Raw genomic sequence first — 23,251 nt, forward strand, 5'->3', positions numbered from 1 at the left:
TCAAACACTACAGGGGTGGGGGGAGGCAGCATGGGGGTCTCTGTACCCCCAAACCTGAAATCGGGGGGCTTTTGATGCCTTTTTATTTTTTTTTCTTTTTTTGGGTTTCTTTTTTTTTTTTTTTTTTTTTTTTTTTTTTTGTCCCAAGGAAAAGAACTAAATTAAAAATCTGTGAATGCCCCAACCCGGCTGTGCCTGCTCTGGGAGTGGGGGGGGGTCCACTTCCCCACTTCCCCCCTGCAGCTGGTTTTGGGGGCACCCCCTCCTCCTGTGGGGCCCTGATCCTTGGACCCCAACAAAAGGGGGGGGTGGCAGCAACCAAACAGGGACTTGAACCCTATTCCTGGGGGTCTCCAGGTGCTCTCCCTCCACCCAGGTCCTGCTGCCCCACAGTGGCTATGGGGAAGTGGGGGGTGTCCCCTGTTTCCCCCCACATTCCCTGCTGGATTTGGGGTGCTGGGGACCCCCCTGGGGCATCTCCTGCCCCACGAAGAAGGTCCTGGGTTCCACCCCCAGTGACTTTCTGGGGGGACCCTCGATCTCTTCCCAGGGACCCCTTTGGGCCGGGGGGGGTCACCTGTCGGGGGGAACCCCAGGGGTCACTTCCATGGGGTGGGGGGTCCCGGGGGGGTGACACAGCCTCCCCCCCCACGTGTGCTGATTGGCCAGCTGGCTTTGGAGGTGTGTTCTGATTGGCCAGCACAGTGCTGTCTGCCGATTGGTTGAGCCCCTGCCCTGCCTGATGCTGATTGGTTGGGAGTGACCTTCTCCCGAAGACCAATGTTTTCCCGCCCTACCCTGATTGGCGAGTGCTGATTGGCCAGTTGGTTCAGGAGGTGCTGATTGGCTGGCTGGCTGCAGCTGGGTCAGGCCCAGCCAATGGGAGAGCACAGGTTGGCCCTGATGCCCCGCCCCTGCCACACCCCCGGGCAGCCACTGGGACCATGTGGGACCCTTATGGGACCCCTCCGTGTCCCCTGTGGGACACCCTGTCCTGTAGCCACTGCCCCTTGCCCCCGGGGGTGGCTTGGGGTGGCCAAGGGGACATTGACCCCACATCCCACCCCTCGCCCCACCCCACATCCCACCCCGTGACCACCAGACACGTTCCTCCAGCTCTGATATGGGGGGTTTATTGGGCCCCCCCCGGCCCTGCCACCACCCCTGGGGGGCTCCTGTGGCCGGGGGTCTCATATCCGCCCCGTTCCCGGCTGCTCCGCTCCAGCTGTTGGCTCTGAGCCCTAAGGGTGGCAGAGGGGTCGGGCAGGGAGCGGCTGCTGAGGCTCTGGGGGATCTCCTCCTGCCCGGAGGCCCCGTTACCGGGACGACAACATCATGACGAACTCTGCGGGGCAAGGAGGGGGGCGTGAGGGGAGGGGACCCCACCTCAGGCCCCGTGGGAAGGGTGGGGGGGGGGGTCCCTCACCGTCAAAGTCCACGTGCCCGTCCCCGTTGAGGTCCACGTCCTGCAGGATCTCGTCCACCTCCTGCGCCTTGAGCTGCTCCCCGAGCAGGGCCGCGATGGCCTCGCGCATCTCGGCCGTGCTGATCTCCCCGTCACCCGTTCATGTCGAACTGTGGGCTCGGGGTCACCTCTGGCCACGGCCACCCCCTGGCCTCCCGGGGCCACCGTCCCCTCTTGGGGGTGCTTGGGGTCACCCCAGTGGCAGTCGTTCCCTCCCGTGCCTTTGGTCACCCCGTGGTCACTGTCCCCTCCCGTGCTTGTGGTCACCCCTATGGTCACTGTTCCCTCATGGTCACTGTCCCCTCCCTGCCTGTGGTCGCTGTCACCCCGTGGTCACTTGTCCCCTCCATGTCTTTGGTCACCCCTAATGGTCACCACTCTGTGGTTGTGGTCTCCATGTGGTCTTCCTGTGGTCCCTGTCCCTTCCATGCCTGTGGTCATCCCTATGGTCACCACCCCCTCGCTGTCACCATCACCTCATGGTCTCCCTGTGGTCACTGTCCCCTCCATGCCTGTGACCCCTTGGTCACTATCCCCCCATGGTCATGCTCTCCCCATGATCTCTGTCCCCTCCCTGCCTATGGTCACTCCCATGGTCACCATCCCTCCATGGCCACCATCCCTCTGTGATCTTCTCATGGTAAGTGTCCCCTCCGTGTCGCTGGTCACCCCCATTGTCACCATCCCCCCAAGGTCACCATCCCCCAGGATCTTCCCATGGACACTGTCCCCTCCATCCTGTGGTCTTTCCCATGGTCACTGTCTGCCCACAGTCAGGGTCTCCCCATGGTCTTCCCAAGGTCACTGTCCCCCCTTTACCCTCATGGTCACCATCTCCCCATGGTCACTGTCCCCTCCATGCCTGTGGTCACCCCACGGTCACTGACCCCACCATGTTCCCCATGGTCACTGTCCCCTCATGCCTGTGGTCACCCATGGTCACTGCCCCCCCACATGGTCTCCCAGGGTCGCGTCCCCTCTGTGGTCACCCACGGTCACTGCCCCACCATGGTCTCCCAGGGTCACTGTCCCTCTGTGGTCTCCCACGGTCACTGCCCCCACCATGGTCTCCCCAGGGTCACTGCCCCTCTGTGGTCTCCACCATAGTCACTGCCCCCCACCATGGTCTCCCCAGGGTCACTGCCCCTCCATGGTCTCCCAGGGTCACTGCCCCCACTATGGTCTCCCCACAGTCACTGTCCCTCCCATGCCTGTGGTCACCCCAGGTCACTGCCCCACCATGGTCTCCCCATGGTCACTTGTCCCTCTCCTATGCCTGTGGTCCTTCCCGTGTTCAGTGTCACCCTGTGGTCAAGGTCTCCCACGATCTTCCCACGATCCCTTGCCCCCTCCATGTCCCCATCATCACTTGTCTCCCAGCATGGTCTTTCCGGGATCACTGTCCCCACCACGCCTGTGGTCTCCCTGTGACCATGGTCCCTGTGGCAATGGCCACGGTCCCCTCACGCCCAGGGCTCCCCCCGTGGTCCCCCCGTACCTCGCGGAAGGCGATCTTGAGCTCCCTGACGCCCACCATGTGCGCCGTCTCCTCCCGCAAGCTTCGGCCCCATCATCTGCACAAAGTCCTCGAAGTCCACGCGCCCCCCACTGGGTGGCAAGGGGGGACACCCTCAGCTCCCCTGTCCCCTCCCCAGCGGCCCCCTCCGGCCCCCCCGGGCCCTGCTCACTCCTCATCTTGATGTGCTGGGAGATCTCGATGAGGCCATCTCGGTGGGCATGTACCCAGCGTGCGCATGCACTCGCCCAGGTCCTTGTAGGATGTACCGTCCTGGTCCGTGTCGAACTCCTTGAAGGCGTCCAGCAGCTCTGGAACATGGACACACGGACACACGGAACCGTCGGGCATGGGTGGTCCCCGGGCACCACGGCGCCTTGGAGCAGGTCAGTTTGGGGTGTGGTCCCGTGGCACGTGGTCCGTGGCAGTGTCCCCGTGGCAGAGCCCTCCATGGCCACATCCCTCTTGAGAGATCCTCCACAGCCCTGTCCCGTGGCTGTGCCCATGGTAGAGTCCTCCGTGGCCATGTCTCATGGAACTGCCCATGGCACAGCCTCTGTGGCTACGTCCCCGTGGCCTGTGTCCCATGGAAGAGCCCTCCAGTTCGTGTCCCCGTGTCCCATATCCCATGGCCCTGCACCATGGCGGTCCCTCCATGATTGTGTCCCGTGGCAGTGTCCCCGTGGCAGTGTCCCCATGGCAGACCCTTCCTGAGTCCTGTCCCCCCCCATCTCCTGAGCCACCGTCCCCGCCTGTCCCCCCTGCTCACCATCCAGCTCCTCCGGCGACAGCCCGCTCCTGGATGGGACAGAGGGGGGGGTGACAGCAGAATGAGACCCGGCTCTGTCGCCCCCCCCCCCGCCCCCAAACGCCGTGTCACCTTTGTTAAGCACGGGCCAAATTAACTCTGGCGGAGGATTAGTGGGATTGGAGGCAAAGCCCCGCCCTGCCCGTGCCTGCTCCCCCTGCCCGCCTCTCCTGGTCCCGTGTCCCTCTCCTGTCACCACACCCCGGGCTGGCTCGCCCGGGACCCCAGGATCCGGATGGGATGTGGGTGCTGCGAGGGGGCTTTGTACTCCGGAGGTGGGAGGGCAGGATGTGTCCCCGCGAGCTTGGCTGGCCCTGCCAGGGTGTCCCCTGGGGTGTCCTCTCTGTCCCCCGGTCCTGGGAGGTCCCCAAAGCATCCCTAGTGCCCCCATGCCCCTCTCTCCCGGGAATCCAGATGTCCCTGAGTTTGTCCCCCATGCTCATGTCCCTCTATCCTCAGGGTTCAGAGGGTCCCTGTCCCCATTCCTGCTGTCCCCATATCTCCATCCCCAGGGTCCTGGAGTGCTCAACCCCATCCCCACTGTCCCCATGTTCTCTTCCATCCCCAGGGTCCTGGAAACATCTCACTGTCCCCATTCCACAGTTCCCACCCCATCCCCACTGCCCCCCTGCCCCTCTGTCTACAGGGTCCTGGACTCCCCTGTCCCCATCCCCACTGTCCCCATGTTCCCATCCCCACTGTCCCCATATCCCATGTCCCCTCCATCACCAGTGCCCAGAGTGTACCTTACTATGTCCTGATGTCCCTGTCCCCCCCTCCTTCCCGTGTCCTGGACTGCTCTTGTCCCCATCCCCACTGTCTCTCATCCTCACCATTCCCAGGCTCCCAGAGTGATCCCATGTCCTCATCCCCCGTGTCTCCAAAATCCCTGTCCCCCCTCCATCTGCAGGGTCCCAGAGTGTCCCTGACCATGTCCCCAGTGTCTCATGTCCTCTCCACCCACAGGGTCCTGGACCGTCCCTGTCTCCATCCCCGCTGTCCCTGTCCCCATCCCTGCTGTCCCCTTGTCCCCCACCTCACTGTCCCTGCCCATCCCACTGTCCCATGTCCCCATATCCCATGTCCCCATGTCCCCATGTCCCTGTCCCCATCCTCTCTGTCCCTGTCCCCATCCCCACTGTCCCCTGTCCATCCCCGCTGTCCCCTGTCCATCCCATCCACAGGCTCCTGGACTGTCCCCGTCCCATCCCCGCTGTCCCTGTCCCCATCCCCTCTGTCCCGTCCCATCTGCTGTCCCCTTGTCCCCCACCTCATGTCCTTGTCCCCATCCCCACTGTCCCCATGTCCCCATCCCCTCTGTCCCTGTCCCCATCCCACTGTCCCCCTGTCCCCATCCCACTGTCCCCATGTCCCCATCCCCGCTGTCCCTGTCCCCATCCCCACTGTCCCCTGTCCATCCCATGTCCCCATGTCCCCATCCCGCTGTCCCTGTCCCCATCCCCACTGTCCCACGTCCCTCCATCCGCAGGCTCCTGGACTGTCCCGTCCATCCCCACCGTCCCCACATCCCCTCCATCCCCGGGGTCCATCACTCCCTCACCCCGTGTCCCCTCTGTCCCGTGCCCCCCCCGCTGTCCCCACCTTGCCGAAGACGGTGTGAGGAAGGGGGAGTAGGTCTTGGTGGCCGCGGCGTGGGGTCCCCGGAGCCCTTCTTCCCGCTCTTCTGCCCGGGCGCCTGCGGGATCGGAGCCGGAATTCTTGTGGGCGGGGGGCTCCTCGGGGGCTTTGGGGGGTTTCTCCCCCGCTCGCCCCCCCACTTTCCCCTTCTGCGGGGGCTCCGTGTCCTTGGGGGTCCCCCTTGTCCCCGCGGGTGCGTGGCATGTGCCGGGGCCGGGTGGGCAGCAGGGAGCGGGACCCGGGACGGACGAGCCGGAGGAAGGAGCCGGGAAATCCTCTTACACGCCCCCCCCTCCCTGACCCCCACACCCTTCCCCCTCCCCCGTGGCTCCCGGACGGCAGGGCAAAGCCATTAGCGGTGATTAACGGCAGGAAACAGCCACGGCCGCCACCGGCCCGGGGCAGGGCCACATGGCCACCGCGCCGCGGCCACCAGAGGGGTCCCCACACACGTCCTGGGGTCACCCACAGAGGACTTTGCGTGGGGACCCCAGTGGTGACACCCCAAGGCCGCCACAGCGTCCCCAGCACCAACCCACGTCCCTGGTGGTGACCCCCCAAGGCCACCACAGTGTCCCCAGCACTGACCCCCCAAGGCCACCGCAGTGTCCCCAGCACTGACCCCCCAAGGCCACCACAGTGTCCCCAGACCAACCCACACCCCCAGTGGCGACACCCCAAGGTCACACCACCCGCGTCCCCTCACCTGGCGCCTCTCCCTCAGCTCTCCCCACCCCTAAGGTAGGTCCTACATTATTTACCACCCTGTGCCACCCGCCACTGTCACCCCCGTGCCACCCACTGGCACTGTCCATGGGGACCGTCCCCCACGGGTGACCCTGTCCCACGGGCAACCTTGCCCATGGGGAGTGTACCCTATAGGTGACCCTGTGCAGGGGGACCCTGTCCCATAGGATGACCCTGTCCCATGGGGTGACCGTGTCCCACAGGTGACTGTGTCCATGGGGTGACTGTCGCACGGGTGATCCTGTCCATGGAGTGATCCTGTCCCACAGGTGACCCTGTCCATAGGGTGACCCTGTCCATGGAGTGACCCTGTCCATGGGGTGACCATGTCCATGGGGTCACCCTGTCCATGGGGTGACCCTGTCCCATGGGGTGACCATGTCCATGGGGTCACCCTGTCCATGAGGTCACCCTGTCCCACAGGTGAGTCTGTCCCATGGAGTGATCCTCGAGGGAGTGATCCTGTCCAAGGGACCCTGTCCATAGGTGACCTGTCCATGGAGTGACCCTGTCCATGGGGTGACCATGTCCATGGGGTCACCCTGTCCATGGGGTGACCCTGTCCCATGGGGTGACCATGTCCATGGGGTCACCCTGTCCATGGGGTGACCCTGTCCCACAGGTGAGTCTGTCCCATGGAGTGATCCTGTCGATGGAGTGATCCTGTCCCACGGGTGACCTGTCCATAGGTGACCTGTCATGGAGTGACCGTGGTCCATGGGGTGGCTGTCGCACGGGTGACGTGTCCCAGGGGTGACTGTCCCCGGGTGACCGTGTCCCACGGGGTGGCTGTCGCACGGGTGACCGTGTCCGTGGGGTGACTGTCGCACGGATGACCGTGTCCCACGGGGTGGCTGTCCTACGGGTGACCGTGTCCCATGGGGTGGCTGTCGCACGGGTGACCGTGTCCCATGGGGTGACTGTCGCACGGGTGACCGTGTCCCACGGGGTGGCTGTCGCACGGGTGACCGTGTCCCATGGGGTGGCTGTCGCACGGGTGACCGTGTCCCACGGGGTGGCTGTCGCACGGGTGACCGTGTCGCACGGGTGACCGTGTCCCACGGGGTGCGGTCGCACGGGTGACCGTGTCCCACGGGGTGGCTGTCGCACGGTGCCCGCACAGCGCTGTCCCGGCCCGGGGTGCCCCCCCCGTCCCGGTGGCTCCGCAGGGTCCCGCTGTCCCCCCCCCGTCCCAGTGCGCATGCGCGGGGCGGCCCCGCTCACTTCCTGCCCCGCCCCCGCCGCCGCCGCCGACCCCGACCCCGACCCCGGCACCGGCACCGGCACCGGGCACCCCCGGGCACCCCCGGGCACCCCCGGGCACCCCCGGGCACGACCCGCGGTGAGTGCGGCACCGACCCCCGCGGTGCCCCCCGTCCGCCTTCCTGGGGGGGGGGGAGAACCAGCCCTGTCCCCGTTCCCGGCGGGGCCACTCCTGTCCCTGTCCCCATCCCTGTCCCCGTCCCCATCCCTGTCCCCAACCTTGCCCCTGAACCCGTCCCTGTGCCCCGCCAGCGGGGCCACCCCGTGCCCACGTCCCGACCCCGTCCCCGTCCCCATCCCTGTCCGTGTCTCTATCCCTGCCCCGTCCCCATTCCTGTCCCCGTACGGAGCAGGGCCACCACCAGCCCTGCATCCCCGTCCTTGTCCCTGTCCCATCCGTGTCCCCCATCACTGTCCCCATACCAAACGAGGCAGCACATGCTCATTCCTGACCATCCCCGTCCCTATCCCTGTCCCCATCACTGTCTACACCCAGCAGGCCACACCCCTGTCACCATCCTGCCCTCTTCTTGTCCCTGTCCTATCTCTGACCCTGTCCCTGACTCTTATCCCACAGGGCCACCCTGTATGTCCCTATACAGCCAACCAGGACAACCCCTCTCCCCATCTCCCTCCCTGTCCCCATCCCATCCCTGTCCCCTGACCCACTGGCTGTCCCTGTCCCCTTTCTATCCCCAACCCCTCTACCCAGGGGGCATCCTTCCCTATGCCTGTCCCCATCCCGGGTGGACATTCCCTGTGTCCCTCAGAGCCCCCATTCGGGGTGCCCTGAGCCCTCCTCAGGGGGCGGGCAGGGAGGTGGGTGTGTGTGGGGGTGTGTCCCGATTCCCGGTTCTGGGAGCGGCTGAGCCGCCTTTACCCGGGCAGGGACAGCGACAAGCCCGGAGCAGGTGCCATTCCCGGTGGCCCTGCCCCCTGTTTTGGGGTGTCCCCCCCCACGTGCCTGAGCGCGGCCCCGGGGTGCCTCCCCGCCATGTCGTTCCGGAAGGTGGTGCGGACGCAGAGCAAATTCCGGCAACGTGTTCGGGCAGTGGTGAAGACGGAGCAGTGCTACGATGACATCCGCGTGTCCCGCGTCACCTGGGACAGCACCTTCTGCGCCGTCAAACTCCTTCGTCGCATCTCGTGGAGGCCAGCGGCGGCGGCGCCTTCCTCGTCCCCCCTGACAAGGTGACGCGGGGGGTGCCGCTGGGGCACTGGGGGGGTGGTCGTGCCGGCGGGTGACACCTCGATGTCCCTCGCCCCCAGACCGGCCGCATCGACAACGTCGTACCCCACCGTGTGCGGCCACACGGGCCCGTCCTCGACATCGACTGGTGTCCCCACAACGAACGTCATCGCCAGCGGCTCGAGGACTGCACCGTCATGGTGAGGGGTGCTGAGGCACTGGGGGGGCGGCCCCGTGCCGCCCCTTGCTCAGTGTGCCCCGTGTCCCTCAGGTGTGGCAGATCCCGGAGAACGGGCTGAGCCAGCCGCTGACGGAGCGGTGGTGGTCCTGGAGGGCCACTCCAAGCGACGTCGGCATCGTCACCTGGCACCCCACGGCCCGCAACTGCTGCTCAGCGAGGTACGGTGGGGGGACACGGCGGGGCCGCGGGGATGGAGGGGGGTCACCGGCCGGGGCGACCACCGTGGTGCCCCCCAGGCTGTGACAACGTGGTGCTGATCTGGAACGTGGGCACGGCGGAGGAGCTGTACCGGCTGGAGGGGCTGCACCCCGACCTCATCTACAGCGTCAGCTGGAGCCGCGACGGCTCCGCTTCTGCACCGCCTGCAAGGACAAGAGCGTCCGTGTCATCGACCCCGCCGCCGGCACCGTGGTGGCTGAGTGTCCCCACCTCCCCCCGGGGCCGTCACCTGCCCGTGTCACCGTGTCCCGTCCCGCACTGGTTCCTGGGGGACAATCCCCTGCCCGCTGCCCGTGCCCTCTGGTGGCTATGCTGTCCCTTGGGTGCCCCTGCACCTTGTCCTGTCCACGGTGCCCCCCTTTTGTCCCGTGTCTCTTTGGTGCCCTTGTCTCCTGGTTCCCCACTGTCCTTGGGGCACCTGTCCCTTGGTGCTTCTCACTGTCCGTGTCCCTTGGGTGCTACTGTCCCCTGCTTCCTAACTTTTCCCTGCTGCTCCCTGTCCTTGTATCCTGGTGCTCTTGTTCCCTGGGCCTTGCTTTGTCGCCTGCTGCTCCCTGCCCTTGGTCCCTGCTGCTCCCCACTGTCCCCTATCCCTTGGGTGACCCTGTGCCCTGCTCCCTGCCCTTGTGCCCTCATGTTCCTTGCTATTCCCAGCTCCCTGCCCTTGTCCCCTGCTGTTCCCCACTGTCCCCTGTGCCATGGTTTCCCCCGTACCCTGCTGCCTTGTCCCTGCTGTTCCCACTGTCCCTGTGCATGGTTTCCCCCGTACCTGCTCCCTGCCCTTGTCCCTGCTGTTCTGCACTGTCCCCTGTGCCATAGTTTCCCTGTCCCTCTCTCTGCCCTTGTCCCCCTGCTGTTCCCACTGTCCCCTGTGCATAGTTTCCCCGTCCCCTACTCTCTGCCCTGTTCCCTGCTGTTCCCCACTGTCCCCTGTGCCATGGTTTCCCCCATCCCAGCTCCTGCTTGTCCTGCTGTTCCCACGTCCCTGTGCCAGGTTTCCCCCATCCCCAGCTCCCTGCCCTTGTTCCCTGCTGTTACCCACTGTCCCCTGTGCATAGTTTCCCCGTCCCCTGTCTATACCCTGTCCCCTGCGGTTCCCACTGTCCCCTGTGCCATGGTTTCCCACCATCCCCAGCTCCTGCCCTGTCCCCTGCTGTTTCCCACCGTTCTGTGTCCCTCGGGTGCTCCTGGCCCTGTCCTTGTCCCCTGTGCTCCTCGCTGTCCCCTTGTTCCTTTATCCCTTGCTGCTCCCCAGTGTCCGTGGGCCACCCTGTCCCTGCTGTCCCCCGCCCCTCAGCACCCTGTCCCCTCTCCTGCCCCGGCCATGGTGCCCCGCGGGCCCCGCTGACGGCCCCGTTGTCCCCCAGGAGAAGGAGCGGCGCAAGGGGGCGGTCCCATGCGAGCCATCTTCTGGCCGCCGGCAAGATCTTCACCACGGGCTCAGCCGCATGGCGAGAGCGGCAAGCTGGCACTGTGGGACAGGTGAGCGGGCGCCCCGGGGGTCCACGGGACCGCTGCGGGGGCCCCCACGTGCCTCACACCCCCCCGCCCCGCCCCAGGAGAACTGGAGGAGCCCATGGGGCTGAAGGAGCTGGACTCCAGCAACGGGGCTCTGCGGCCCTTCTACGACCGAAACCAACGTGGTCTACGGTGCGGCAAGGTACCGTGACCCCCGCCTGTGGGGGCCCCCCAGAACGCGGGGGTCCCCCCTAACGGCGTGTCCCCGGGGGATTCGAGCATCCGGTACTTCGAGATCACGGAGGAGCCGCCTACATCCCTTCCTCAACACCTTCACCCAGCAAGGAGCCCCAGCGCGGAATGGGCTGGATGCCCAAGCGTGGCTGGATGTCAGCAAAGTGTGAGATCGCCAGGTGGGCGTGGGGACGTGGGGGATGAGGTGAGGGACCCCCCCGTGCCCCCCAGGCTCCCCCCTGAGAACCCCCTCGTGCCCCCCCGGCAGGTTCTACAAGCTGCACGAGCGCCAGTGTGAGCCATCATCATGACGGTGCCAAGGAAGGTCCGTGGGGGTGGGGGGCTCTGGGCAGGGGGAGGTGGGTGGGTGGTGGTCCCTGGTGGGGGGGCCTTATGGGGGTTGTGTGGGGTCCCTGGGCAGGAAGGGGGATTGGATGGGGTCCCCTGGGGTTGTGTTGTCCCTGGTAATGGGTGGGGGTCCCATGGGGTTTGTGGTGGATCCTGGGACAGGACATGATGTTGAGTGGGGTCCCATAGGGCCTGTTGTGGGTCCTGGTGAAACATGGTGCCTGGGTGGGGTCCCTTTGGGGGTTGTGGAGTCCTTGAGCAAAAATGGTGCCTGGGTGTGGGGGTCTGTTGGGGGTCCCCATGGGGTCTGTGTGTGGGATCCCTGGGCAGTAAAGGGGGATTGGATGGGGGTCCCATGGGGTTTGTGTTGTCCCTGTAACTGGTGGGGGTCCCCATGGGGTTTGTGGTGGATCCCTGGGCAGGACATGATGTCTGTGGGGTCCCCATAGGGCCTGTGTGGGGTCCCTGGGTGTGAAACATGGTGCTGGTGGGGTCCCCATAGGGCTGTGTGGGGTCCCTGGGTTGCAAAACGGTGCCTGGGTGGGGGGGTCCATGTGGAGGTTTGTGGAGTCCTTGGGCAAAGATGAAGCTGGGTGTGGGGGTCTCCTGGGGTCTGTGTGTGGGGTCCCTGGGTGAAACCCTGGGTTGCCTGGGTGGGGGGTCCCTTTGGGGTTTTGTGGAGTCCTTGGCCAAAAGATGGTGCCTGGGTGTGGGGGTGTTGGGGGTCCCATGTGGTCTGTGTGAGGGTCCCTTGGTGAGGGTACCTGGGGTCTGTGTTGGGTCCTGGGTGAGGCTCCCCATGGGGTTGTGTGTGGGATCCTGGTGAGGCTCCCCATGGGGTTCTGTGTGTGGGATCCCTGGGCAGTAAAGGGGGATTGGATGGGGGTCCCCATGGGGGTTTGTGGGGATCCCTGGGCAGGACATGATGTCTGAGTGGGGTCCCCATAAGGAGCTATGTGGGGTCCCTGGGCAGGACATGGGGGCTGGTGGGGATTCCCACGTGATCTGTGTGTGAGGTCCTGGTGAAACCCGGGGTACCTGCGTGAGGGTCCCTTGGCGGTTTTCCCATCCTTGGGCAAAGATGTGCCTGGGTGTGGGGGTCCCCATGGATCTGTGTTGTGGGGTCCTGGGTGAGGGTCCCCATGGGTCTGTGTGTGGGGTACATGATGGGGGACAGGGGCCGGTTGGTGTCCCACAGTTAGTCTGCCTGGGGGTCACATGGGGTGTGTTGGGGTCTGGGTGAGGTCCCCATGGGGTCTGTGTGTGGGTTCCCTGGGTGACGGTCCCCATGTGGTCTCTATGTGGGGTCCCTGGGTGAGGCTCCCCATGGGGTGTGTGTGGGGTCCCTGGGTGAGGATCCCCATGGGGTCTCTGTGTGGGGTCCCTGGGTGAGGATCCCCATGGGGTGTGTGTGGGGTCCTGGGTGAGGATCCCAGGGGTCTCTGTGTGGGGTCCTGGGTGAGGATCCCCATAGGGTGTGTGTGAGGTCCTGGGTGAGGCCCCATGGGGGGGTGTGGGGTCCCTGGGTGAGGCTCCCCATGGGTCGTGGTGGGGTTCCCTGGGTGAGGGTCCCCATGGGGTGGTGTGGGGTCCCTGGGTATAACACAGTGCCTGTGAGTGGGGGCCGCACTGAGGGCCCGTGTGGGTTCCCCGTGGTGCCTCTCCGGGGCTCCCCCCGAGTGTCCCCCACACCAGGACCGCGGGGGGGGCAGTCGGACCTGTTCCAGACGACCTGTACCCAGGACCACGGCGGGCCCGGAGGCGGCCATGGAGGCGGAGGAGTGGGTGGCGGGGCGCACGGCGGGGCCGGTGCTGGTGTCCCTGCGCCAGGCCTACGTGCCCCCCCAAGCAGCGGGACCTCAAGGTGAGCCGGCGGGCGCTGCTGCACGACGGCCACGCCACCGCCAGCGCGGGCCGCCACCACGCCGCCCCCCCGCGCCCACGCCCCCGCGCCCGCCCGGCTCAGCGCGCCCCGGCACTGGGAACGCCGGGATCGCGGGACGCTGGGAACCGGCACCGCCACGTGAGGAGGAGAGGGCGAGGTCGGGGGTGGGGTCTACATGGGTGGTTTGTGGGATGGGCAGGGGGGTGGGGAGGTGGTGGTAGGGGGCAGTGGGGTGGGCGTGGTTTCTGTCGGTGGGACTGTGGAGTGGGGGGGTTCTGTGGGTGTGACGTTGGAATGGGTGGGGTCGTTGTGGGTGGTGGCTATGGAGTGGGTGTGGTCTGTGGGGTGGGTGTCATGGAGTGGGTGTGGTCTCTGTGGTGTGGCTCTGGGGGGTGTGGTCTCTGGGTGGAGCTGTGACGTGGGTGGAGATCTCCAGAGTGGGTTGTGGCAGCAGCTGGGGGGCAGGTGGGCGGGGCCTTGCTGGTGGGTGTGGCCGTTTGGCACAGTGGCGTGGTCACAGTGGGTGTGTCTAAATTCGGGGGGGCGGGGGTATACAATAGGGGTCGTGTGGGGGATTGGTGGGGTGTGGTTTGGATGTGACCAGGGCAGAGCATAGGCACAGCCAGGTGGCCCAATGGGCTGGGCTGGTGTGGTGGGCGTGGCGGTGGGTGGAGCTCTGTTGGGCGTGTCCCGTGAGGTGGCTCAGGGGGTGGGGGTTGCCCTCAGGGGGGCGGCTGGAGGAGGTGTTGCAGGCGAGGTGGCGGCGCTGCGGGCGCTGGTGGCCGAGCAGGGCCAGCGCATCGACGCCTGGAGGAGCAGCTCAGCCGCCTCGAGAACGGCCAACGTTAGGGACCCCCTCAGGGACCACACGCCCCAGGGACCACGCCTGTGCCCAAGGGACCCTACCCCGACCCTCACCCCTGGGTGCCCCCCACCCCCTCTGGGTCTTTCTCCCCTTGGGGGGCTCCCCCCCCCCCACAACTGCCTTACTGGGTGCTGCCCCCCTCCCCAAATCATGGACCATTCCCACCCCCGTGTCCTCGGGCTGGGGGTTGCTCCTGGGATCAAACATTGCCCCCTGCACCCCCCAGTCCCTGCGTGGGGTGTCCTGCCCTCTTCCTACGGGGCAGGCATGATCTGACCCTATCAATGTGAAATATTGTCCCCCCTATATTTGGGGGCTTTCCCCCCCGCCTCTCCCTTCTTCCTCCGTACCGTGTTCCCTCCCCATTCCAGTGCAGGGTCAAAAAACTAATTTTCATCCAAATAAAGGATTATAAGAAAGTTCCGGGGCTGTGGGGGAGGCAGGGAGGCTGGGGGTTTGGGGGGATGGCTGTGGGGGGTTTGGGGGGATGGCTGTGGGGGGTTTGGGGGAATGGCTGTGGGGGTTTGGGGGATGGCTGTGGTGGTTTGGGGGGATGGCTGTGGGGGTTTGGGGGGATGGCTGGGGGGGTTTGGGGGATGACGGTGGGGTTTGGGAGGGTGGCTGCTGGGAGCTTGGGGGGATGGCTGTGGGGTTTGGGGGGATGGCTGTGGGGGTTTGGGGGATGGCTGTGGGGGTTTGGGGGGAGGCTGTGGGTTAGGGGGGATGGCTGCTGGGGGTTGGGGGGATGGCTGTGGGGGTTTGGGGGGATGGCTGTGGGGTTTGGGGAAATGGCTGCTGGGAGCTTGGGGGGATGGCTGTGGGAGTTTGGGGGATGGCTGTGGGGGTTTGGGGGGATGGCTGTGGGGGTTTGGGGGGATGGGCTGGGTTGGGGGAATGGCGCTGGGGCTTGGGGGGATGGCTGTGGGAGTTTGGGGGAATGGCTGCTGGGGTTTTGGGGGAATGGCTTTGGGGGGCTGTTTTTGGGGGGGGGGGTGGCAGGGAGCTCCGAAAGCTGCAGGTGCCCCCCGTGGGAGGTGACCCGGCGGGGCGCAGGAAGGCGCGGCGGTCACGGGTGGGGGCTCAGCGCCTCGGCAGGAAGTGGGGGGCATTCGGGTAGGAGGGGGTTGGGGGGGTGCAGCACCTCCCCTCCCCCCGCTCCGAAACATCCGCTGTGCGGGGGCAGGAAGTTGGGGGGGCTCCCCCCCCCTCATCTCGGCATCGCGCCCGCGGCGTCGGGACCCGCTCCGGCAGCACCCGCTGATGGTGAGCACCCCAAAAACGGGCCGGGAGGGACGTGGGGGGGGGCTGGGGACACGCGGGAGAGTTCGGGGGGATCCCCAAATTGAGACTGAGCTGAGGGAAGGGTGGGTTCCTCTCCAGCTCAGTTTCCCCCGTGAAACGTGGAGGTAGGGGGGGGTGGCCGAGTTTCATTCAAATTTGGGTACCTCCAATTTTGGGGGGGGGGCAGCAAGGGGGGTCCCTAGGCAGATCCCCCAGCAGTCATCCCTCCCAAACCCACAGCCATCCCCCCAAACCCCCAGCCTCCCCAGCCCCCACGGCCCCCGGAACTTTTCGTATAAATCCTTTATTTGGAGTGAAAATATAGTTTTGGGGGGTGCGGGGCTTGGTGGTGATAGAGCTGGGAGGGCAGGTTTTGGGGGTGGGGAGAGGTTTGGGGGGGCTCAGGAGCAGGATGGGGTGGGGGGAACACAGTGGGGTTGAGGGAGGTTTGGTGGTTTCAGGGAGATGGTGAGGTTGGGGAGCGTGGGTGGATTGGGAGTGTGGGGGGTTGGGGGACCAGGTTTGGGGGGATAAGGGCAATGGGGGCGTTGGGATAGTGGTGGAGAAGGGGAGCATGGAGGGTCGGGGGGCAGGTTTGGGGGGTTCAGGGTAGTATGGGGGTTGGGGTACAGGTGGGGGGATAAGGGGAGCATGGAGGGGTTGGGGGGAGGTTTGGGGGGTTCAGGGGAGCACAGCGGGGTTGGAGGTGTGTGTTGGGGGGGTCAGGGTACTGTGGTGAGTTTGGGGGGGCAGGTGGGGAGGTAAGTGAGCATGGGGTAGTTGAGGGGCAGGATGGGTGTGTCAGGGGAGATCAGTGGGGCTGGGGAGCAGGTTGGGTGTGTCAGGGGAGCAGAGTGGGGTTCAGAGGCAGGTTGGGGGGTTCAGGGGAGCACGGTGGGGTTGGGGAGCAGGTTGGGTGTGTCAGGGGAGCAGAGTGGGGTTGGGGGGCAGGTTGGAGGGTTCAGGGGAGCACTGTGGGGTTGGGGGGCAGGTTGGGGGGTTCAGGGGAGCACGGTGGTGTTGGCTCAGGTTGTCAGGGTGGAGTTGGGTGTTGGGGTCTCCGGTGAAGGCTGTGAATGCCGGGTTTGGGGGGACCTTAGAGCTTTGGGGGGGAGGTTCTATGGGGCTGCAGCACTATGGGAAGGGGTGAGGGGTGCAGGGGAGAAGCTGTGCAGCCACGTGGGGCGGCAGGACCTGACTCCTCTGCCCCAGCCTGCAGGTGCCCAGCACCGCCGCCCACGGCTTCCCGTCCCCGCTGCAGGGGTCACCTCCCCTCCCCGTCCCTGTCCCTGCCCCGCGGCCTTTGCCCCAGGCCCTTCCCAGCCGGGAAGGCCTGGGCCCCGTGCAGGCAGAGGGAGGTGACCCCTGCCCTTGCCCTCAGGCTGGCCCGCGGTGGCACCGCTGTGCTGGCGCTGGCGGGGCCGGTGGCCGCCGGGGACCGCGGGGACCGCAGTGACCGGGCGGTGGGGCCCTGGTGGGGGTCTGCTGTGCATGGCGCTGTGCCTGGCGCTGGCTGGCACCACCTGCCCCTCTTCGGCCGGCCAGTACCACCCTTGGCGCTGGGCCGGGGCCCTGGCGCGGCTGCGGGGACGGTGGCAGCGGCTGCGGGCGCTGGGGGACCCCGCCGAGGCACCCGGGGACGCCGACACGGAGGTGGCCGGGAGGGAGGAGGACGAGGAGCTGATGCCGTGGAGCCTGGAGAGGAGGCCGGAGCGGGAGGAGGAGGAGGAGGAGGAGGAAGAGCGGGAGGCGGCGAATGAAGAGGAGGATGAGCAGGAGGCCGAGGCATCCCTGGCCTTGGAGGGAGGGGAGAGCCCCCCGAGCGGGGGGCAGGGGGCGGGGGGCAGCGCCGAGGCCTTGCTCAGTGACCTGCGCCCCTTCTCGGGGACGGCGGCCTGGGAGGACGCGCGGCCAAATGTCACCGCCTTGTGACGTCACCGCCTTGTGACGTCACCCCGTGACGTCACCCCATGATGTCACCCCGTGTCGCCACTGCCGTGAGATGTCACCGCCCTGTGATGCCACTGCCCTGTGATGTTGCCACCCTGCCGAGTCAGCACCGCCCCGTGACGTCGCCATCCCGTGATGACACCACCGCCCTGGGATGTCACCACCGCCCCGTGACGTCACCACCCTGCGACATCACATCCTTGTCCTGCGATGTCAGCACCCTCTGACGTCACCTTGTCACCCCTCACATGTGATGTCACCGCCCTGCTCCGATGTCACTGCCCTGTGATGTCACGTCGTTCTGACACCCCTGTCCTGCGATGTCACCCCCCCCCCCGGGATGTCACCTCCTCGCGATGTCACCGCCCTCCCAGCAGAGGGACCCCTCCTCTGCCCCCAGCAGAGCCTTCTGATTGGCTGCACAGGCCTGGACACCAGCCAATAAAGAGCAGCTCTGCCCAGTTTTGGCTGCCCTGGGTAAGCCTGGGAAATGGGTGTGGCACAAAAGGGGTGTGGCACCACACAGGGGGTGGAGCCTGGGTCCCACCCTGGCAGGGCAACCTCCCCACTCCCCCCCCCACTCCCCCCCGCCATGGGCCCCCCCAGGCCCCCCATGGGCAGCACAAGGGACCACCACGGCAGCCTCGGCAAGTCCTTTAATTGGCACAGGTCCAGCAGCGGGGCCACACCCCAAAAGGCCACGCCCCAAGGGCCACACCCCTGGGCGGGCCCCATGTGCCCCCCAGCCCGGCAGGCAGGGGGCTGTGCTGGATGGGGGGGGGTGAACCCCCCGGAGCAACAGCAGCACCGTGGGGTCCCCCCCACCCCGTGGGGGGCACCGGGCCCCCCCCTCGCCCCACCCCACCCCCCCACCCCTACCTGGGCACCCGGCCCCGGCCCCCCTTCTGCTTCTTGGCCCCCCCGGAGGGCTTGATGGGCAGGGGGGCCGTGCCCTCGGGCGGGGGGGGCTGAGGGGGTCCCAGCTCCATGGGGTCCCCCGAAGCCACCGGCTTGAACGCCTCGAACGGGGAGAACTTCACAGGGCTGGGGGGGGACACGGTGGGTGGTGATAGGGGCACCCACGGGGGGCACAGCCAGTGCCCCTCCCCAGCCCTGAGGGCACCAAGCCCCCCTCATACCCCATGAACCTTGCCACTGGACCCCTACCCACTCTCTTTCCCCCTTGGTGCCCACACTGATGCCCCCACCCCAAAACACCCCAAAGCCCCCCACCACCACCTCCCCAGTCCCCCCTCGTGCCCCCAGGATGGGGCAGGAACCTGATGGGGATGCTGAGCCCCCACAGCCTCTATGCACCCTCCCACTGCAGCCCCAGCACTGCCTCCTGTCCAACCCTGGGTGCCCACCCTGATGCCCCCATCCCCAGCCTCCTCAGCCCCCCCATTCTCCCCCCGAGCCCTCCCTACCCCCCCAGTACCTGACAGGGGTGCGGGGGCTGCTGTTGAGGCGTCGGGGCGAGCGCACCTTGGGCTGGAAGGAGAACCCCTCCTTGATGCTCTCCAGCACCGAAGGGGCCACGTAGGTGAAGCCCTGCGGGTTTTAGGGGTATCAGCGGGGGGTCTGGGGGTGCTGGGGGTGGCTCCCCCCAGGCTGTGCCCCCCCTTACCAGGAAGGCCTGGTTGGCACTTTCACTGATGGCAGCGTCGTCGGGGCTGTCGACGGGGGTCTGGCGGGTGAAGCGGGTGTCGAACTGGCTCACGTCCTCCTCTGACTGCTGTGGGGACACGGTGGGTGCTCCCATGGGACCCCCCCAAAACGCCCCCTGCCCCCCTCTGCCCGCCCTCCGTACCAGGCAGGGTTTGAAGGGGGGGTCCAGCCTGCGCGCCAGCAGGTCCTCCCAGTTGATGTGGCGGAAGAAGGGTTGTTTCTGTGGGACTGGGGGGTGTCAGGCAGGACTGGGGGGGGGTCACACCCGACCCCCACCCACCCCCTGCCCACCCCTGTACCTGCACGTCGGCCGCGTCCCCCGGGCCACCCCCCACCCGCTGGCTGGGGTTTCTCTTGAGGAACTGGAAGAGAAATAGGGATGGAAGAGAAACAGGGCTGGAGAGGGGAATGGGGGAGGTGTTTTGGTAGAATCTGCTCAAATAAAGGGTGGGAGGAGGCGAGGGTCGTTTGGGGGGGCACCTTCTTGAGGAGGTCGCGGGCGTCGGGGGTCAGGTAGGGCGGCAGCACCAGTTTGCCCTTGAGGATCTTGTCGATGGTCTTCTTGCGGTTCTCGGCGGTGAACGGGGGCTGAGAGAGGCACCACGTGGTGAGGGAAAGCCAGGGGGGTGAGGAAGGCTCGGGGTCACCCGGGTGGGGACCCCCCACCCACCCCCAGGACCCCCCAAGCCACCTCTGGGACCCCTCACCCAATGACCCCCAGGCAGGAAGGAGCAGGAGTGGGACCTGCTGATCCCATGAGTATCAGGGGGCCCTGGCTCCTCCTGGCAGGGAGCCCTCTCCAGGACCCCCACCCACCTTCAGGACCCCCCCCTCCACCTGTCAGACCCCCCCCAGCCCCTGGGGAGGAAGGAGCAGGAGCGGGACTTGCCGATCCGGTGAGCATGTCGTACATCAGGGCTCCCAGGCTCCACCAGTCCACTGCCCGGTTGTGCCCGCTCCTCACCAGGATCTCAGGGGCCCTGGCAAGAACAGGGGGGGTCCCTGAGCGCGTGGGAGGCCACGGCAGACCCCCCCCCGCGCCCCCCAAGTGCTGCATCCCCCTCACATGTACTCGATGGTGCCACAGAAGGTGTGGGTGACGGCTCCGTCGTGGATCGACTCCTTGCACAGCCCGAAATCCGTGAGCTTGATGTGTCCTGAGGGAGATGGGGGGTGGTCAGCACCATCCCTGGAGAGCCCCCAAGCCCCCTAGGCCCCCCCCAGCCCACCTTGGCTGTTGAGCATGATGTTCTCTGGCTTGAGATCCCGGTAGATGATCCCGTGGGAGTGCAGGTGACCCAGAGCCAGCGTGATCTCGCTCAGGTAGAAACTGGGGCGGGATGGGGGGGCTGAGAGTGGTGTTGGGGTGCCCACTCCCCTCTCCATGCCCACCACTACCACCCCCCTGCCCCTACCAGGCCGTGTCCTCCAGGAAGATTCCCTCCCGCTCCAGCTGCATGAAGAGCTCTCCACCTGCAAAGAGAGCCCGAGCTGGACCCCCTGAGCCATCCCTGGAAACCTTTTAGCCATCCCTGGAAACCTTTTAGCCATCCTTGGGACTCCCTGAGCCATCCCTGGAAACCTTTTAGCCATCCCTGGAAACCTTTTAGCCATCCCTGGGACCCCCTGAGCCATCCCTGGAAACCTTTTAGCCATCCCTGGGACCCCCCAGCCATCCCTGGGACCCCCTGAGCCATCCCTGGAAATCTTTTAGCCATCCTTGGGACACCCCAGCCATCTCTGGGACCCCCTGAGCCATCCCTGGAACCCCCTGAGCCATCCCTGGAAACCTTTTAGCCATCCCTGGGACCCCCCGAGCCATCCCTGGAAACCTTTTAGCCATCGCTGTGCCCCCCTGAGCCATCCCTGGAAAACCTTTAGCCATCCCTGGAAACCTTTTAGCCATCCCTGGGACCCCCTGAGCCATCCCTGGAAACCCTTTAGCCATCCCTGGGACCCCCCGAGGAATACCCGGGACCTTCAGGGCCATCCTTGAGATCCTCTGAACAATCCCCGGGACCCCCTGAGCCACCCCTTGGACCCCTTTAGCCACCTCTGGGATCCCGTGAGCCATCCTGGGGAGCCCCTGAGTAATACCTGGACCCCCCCAAGCAATCCCCTGGGACCTCTCAGACCACCTCTGGACCCCGCTGAGTCACCCCTGGAACGCCGAGAGCCATCCCTGGATCCCCTGAGCCACCCCTGGGACTGTCTGAGCCACCCCTGTGACCCCGGGAACCATCCCTGAGACCCCCCTAAGCCATGCCCGGGCTCCCCGAGCCCCCCAGGCCCCCGGCCCCCCTTCCCTCACCGCTGAGGCACTCCAGGATGAGGTAGAGCTTGCCGCCCGTCTGGAAGGCGTAGATGAGGTCGACGATGAAGGGGTGCTTGACGGCCTCCAGGATGTTCCTCTCTGCCCGGGTGTGCGCCGTGTCCTTGGCGTTGCAGGCGATCTTGGCCTGGGGAGGGGGTGGGTGAGGAGTTTGGGGGGTCCCCGGGGGGGGTTCGGGGGGGGTGGGGGGGCAGGGGTAGCACTACCTTCTTCAGGACCTTCATGGCAAAGATCTTCCCCGTGTTGGTGCCCTGGACTTTGCGGACCTGGAACACCTGGAAGGGCGGGAAGGGAAGGTTGGGGACGCTGTGGAGCAGCACTGGAGCCCCTGCCAGGACCCCCCCGGCCCGCTGTGCCCCCACCTTGCCGTAGCCACCCTTGCCCAGGACTCGGAGCAGCTCGAAGCAGTGGGGGCCGATGTGCTCGGGGCCGTTGTTGACGCTGCTCTCAGAGATCTCGATCTCTTCATAGTGTCCCACCGGCCTGGGGGGAGAGGGGGTGAGCAGGGACGGACCCCCTGCCTGTCCCCTGCCTGCCCCTCCCCTCCCCTGCCTGCCCCCCACTTACTCCAGGCCGTTCCCCCGGGGCTCCAGCTCCATCTCCTGCGGGAGGGGACCCACGGTCAGCGGAGGGCAGGGGGGGCACGGTGGGCAGGGGGGCAGGGGCAGGGAGGGGACACGCGGTGGGATGGCAGGGAGGCAGCAGACCCATGGCAGGCAGGGGACTCATGACAGGCAGGGGACTCAGGGCGGGATGGCAGGCAGGATAAGAACCCACAGCAGGCAGGGGACCCACGGCAGCAGGGAGGGGACACATGGCAGGGAGGGGACCCAGGACAGCAGGGAGGGGACACATGGCAGGGAGCGGGACACATGGCAGGGAGGGGACCCACAACAGCAGGGAGGGGACCCACAACAGCAGGGAGGGGACCCACAACAGCAGGGAGGGGCCACATGTCAGGCTGAGGACCCAGGACAGGAAGGGGACCCATGGCAGGCGCGACACGGGCAGGATACGGGCAGGACACGGGCAGCGCGGGGCGAGGCAGCGCCGAGCCGGCCCTGCCGGATGTTTTGGGGCCGAGGCCGGGCCCTGCCCGGCGGGAGCCGCCCGCTGCCCGGCCGGGACCCGCGGCTGCCCCCGGTGCCGCACGGACAGCGCGGCGACAGCCCCCGCCCCGCCGCCGGCGGGACCCCCGTCCCTGTCGCTGTCGCCGCCGCCGTCCCGCAGCCCCCCGCCCGCCCCGCCGGGCTCCGAGCGTGCCCCGCGTGTCCCGGCGCTCGCGCTCCCGCTGTCCCCGCCGCGTCCCCGCTCCGCGACCCGTCCCCATCCCGGTGCCCCGCGTCCCCGCCGCGCCGCCCCCCGCCCCCGCCGGCGCTGGGGGGTCCCGATCCCGGGGTGTTCCCCCCCCCGCGTCCCCCCCGCCCGCGCTCCGGGGTGGGCTCACGGCGCCCAGCTCGGGCTCGTCCCCGTCGCTGCCCTCCTCGGTCTCCAGGTCGATGTCGAACACCCCCGCCATGACGGCGCCGCGCGGGGACCCCCGGGGACCCGCCCCGCGGACCCGCCCCACGGACCCACCCCCACGGACCCGCCCCACGGACCCGCCCCACGGACCCGCCCCCACGGACACGCCCCCACGGACACGCCCCGCCGCGTCACCGGGTAAGGGGGGACACGGGGTCCCCGAGGGTGGCGCAGGGACAAGGACAAGGACAGAGCCGCTCACAGCCTTTACTGGGGGTCGCCGCGGCCCGGCCCCGCCCGCGCTGCGCCGCCGTGACGTCAGCGGGGCCGCCGTGACGTCAGAGGAGAGGGTTAGGATGCCCCCCCCCTCTCCGCCACGAGTGGGCCTGGGGGGCACTGGTGGTGTTGTAGGGTCGTGGGGGCTGTGAGGGCTGGGTGTTATTGTAGGGTCTCTCGAGTTATTGCAGGGTCTCAAGCACTACAGGCACTGGGTGTTATTGTAGGGTCTCCGGTGTTATTGTAGGGTTGTGGGGCCATGGGGGCTGAGTGTTATTGTAGGGTCGCTCGAGTTACTGCAGGGTCTCAAGCACTACAGGGGCTGGGTGTTATTGTAGGGTCTCTGGTGTTATTGTAGGGTTGTAGGGGTTGGTGTTACTGTAGGGGTGTGTGTTGCTGTAGGG

General features: G+C 67.0%; 4 protein-coding genes across 7 annotated transcripts; 2 read left to right on the plus strand and 2 right to left on the minus strand.

Moving 5' to 3' along the window:
* Nucleotides 1-1,300: 1,300 nt before the first annotated feature.
* Nucleotides 1,301-5,631, minus strand: LOC116788645 (calcium-binding protein 2-like). Its single transcript, XM_032691676.1, is given in 10 exon segments — nucleotides 1,301-1,345; nucleotides 1,427-1,562; nucleotides 1,564-1,575; nucleotides 2,964-3,014; nucleotides 3,016-3,073; nucleotides 3,150-3,188; nucleotides 3,190-3,292; nucleotides 3,751-3,779; nucleotides 5,392-5,606; nucleotides 5,608-5,631. Coding segments are annotated over 10 exon segments (696 nt in total). The 3' UTR covers nucleotides 1,301-1,316.
* Nucleotides 5,632-7,481: 1,850 nt separating this feature from the next.
* CORO1B (coronin 1B) lies at nucleotides 7,482-14,295 on the plus strand. Its single transcript, XM_032691719.1, is given in 21 exon segments — nucleotides 7,482-7,514; nucleotides 8,427-8,563; nucleotides 8,566-8,628; nucleotides 8,707-8,826; nucleotides 8,898-8,940; nucleotides 8,943-8,974; nucleotides 8,976-9,030; nucleotides 9,104-9,211; nucleotides 9,214-9,288; nucleotides 10,454-10,495; nucleotides 10,498-10,572; nucleotides 10,649-10,859; nucleotides 10,861-10,882; nucleotides 10,884-10,957; nucleotides 11,047-11,078; nucleotides 11,081-11,103; nucleotides 12,839-12,871; nucleotides 12,873-12,965; nucleotides 12,967-13,031; nucleotides 13,033-13,150; nucleotides 13,737-14,295. Coding segments are annotated over 20 exon segments (1,827 nt in total). The 5' UTR covers nucleotides 7,482-7,514; nucleotides 8,427-8,431; the 3' UTR covers nucleotides 14,148-14,295.
* Nucleotides 14,296-14,472: 177 nt separating this feature from the next.
* Nucleotides 14,473-17,561, plus strand: PTPRCAP (protein tyrosine phosphatase receptor type C associated protein). Its single transcript, XM_032690161.1, is given in 4 exon segments — nucleotides 14,473-14,478; nucleotides 16,539-16,555; nucleotides 16,557-16,637; nucleotides 16,639-17,561. Coding segments are annotated over 4 exon segments (555 nt in total). The 3' UTR covers nucleotides 17,090-17,561.
* A 187-nt stretch (nucleotides 17,562-17,748) lies between these two features.
* RPS6KB2 (ribosomal protein S6 kinase B2) lies at nucleotides 17,749-22,679 on the minus strand. Of its 4 annotated transcripts, none has more exons than XM_032690955.1 (15): nucleotides 22,555-22,679; nucleotides 21,675-21,709; nucleotides 21,470-21,590; nucleotides 21,314-21,382; nucleotides 21,087-21,234; nucleotides 20,191-20,248; nucleotides 20,005-20,105; nucleotides 19,842-19,932; nucleotides 19,665-19,755; nucleotides 19,256-19,363; nucleotides 19,075-19,137; nucleotides 18,918-18,995; nucleotides 18,735-18,839; nucleotides 18,546-18,658; nucleotides 17,749-18,151 (listed from the first exon to the last, which is right to left on the minus strand). In XM_032690955.1, exons 1-15 carry the CDS (start codon nucleotides 22,624-22,626, stop codon nucleotides 17,983-17,985), a joined length of 1,422 nt encoding a protein of 473 aa, XP_032546846.1. In that variant the 5' UTR covers nucleotides 22,627-22,679; the 3' UTR covers nucleotides 17,749-17,982. The 4 variants fall into 4 exon arrangements, with proteins under 4 accessions (XP_032546846.1, XP_032546845.1, XP_032546848.1 ...); XM_032690954.1 differs by having other exon boundaries at nucleotides 18,735-18,842; XM_032690957.1 differs by lacking the exon at nucleotides 17,749-18,151 and having other exon boundaries at nucleotides 19,075-19,171.
* Between the last annotated feature and the right edge of the window lie 572 nt (nucleotides 22,680-23,251).

Source organism: Chiroxiphia lanceolata, chromosome 6, assembly GCF_009829145.1.
Source record: "Chiroxiphia lanceolata isolate bChiLan1 chromosome 6, bChiLan1.pri, whole genome shotgun sequence".
NCBI classification, from domain to species: domain Eukaryota; kingdom Metazoa; phylum Chordata; class Aves; order Passeriformes; family Pipridae; genus Chiroxiphia; species Chiroxiphia lanceolata.

Coding starts and splice junctions, on each gene's coding strand:
- RPS6KB2 (XM_032690954.1), bottom strand. CDS start 22,626: ATGGCGGGGGTGTTCGACATCGACCTGGAGACCGAGGAGGGCAGCGAC. Junction 19,364..19,664: donor ACGACATGCTCACCGGATCG/GCAAGTCCCGCT, acceptor TGCCTCTCTCAG/CCCCCGTTCACCGCCGAGAA. Junction 19,138..19,255: donor CCCGCGACCTCCTCAAGAAG/GTGCCCCCCCAA, acceptor TTTCTCTTCCAG/TTCCTCAAGAGAAACCCCAG.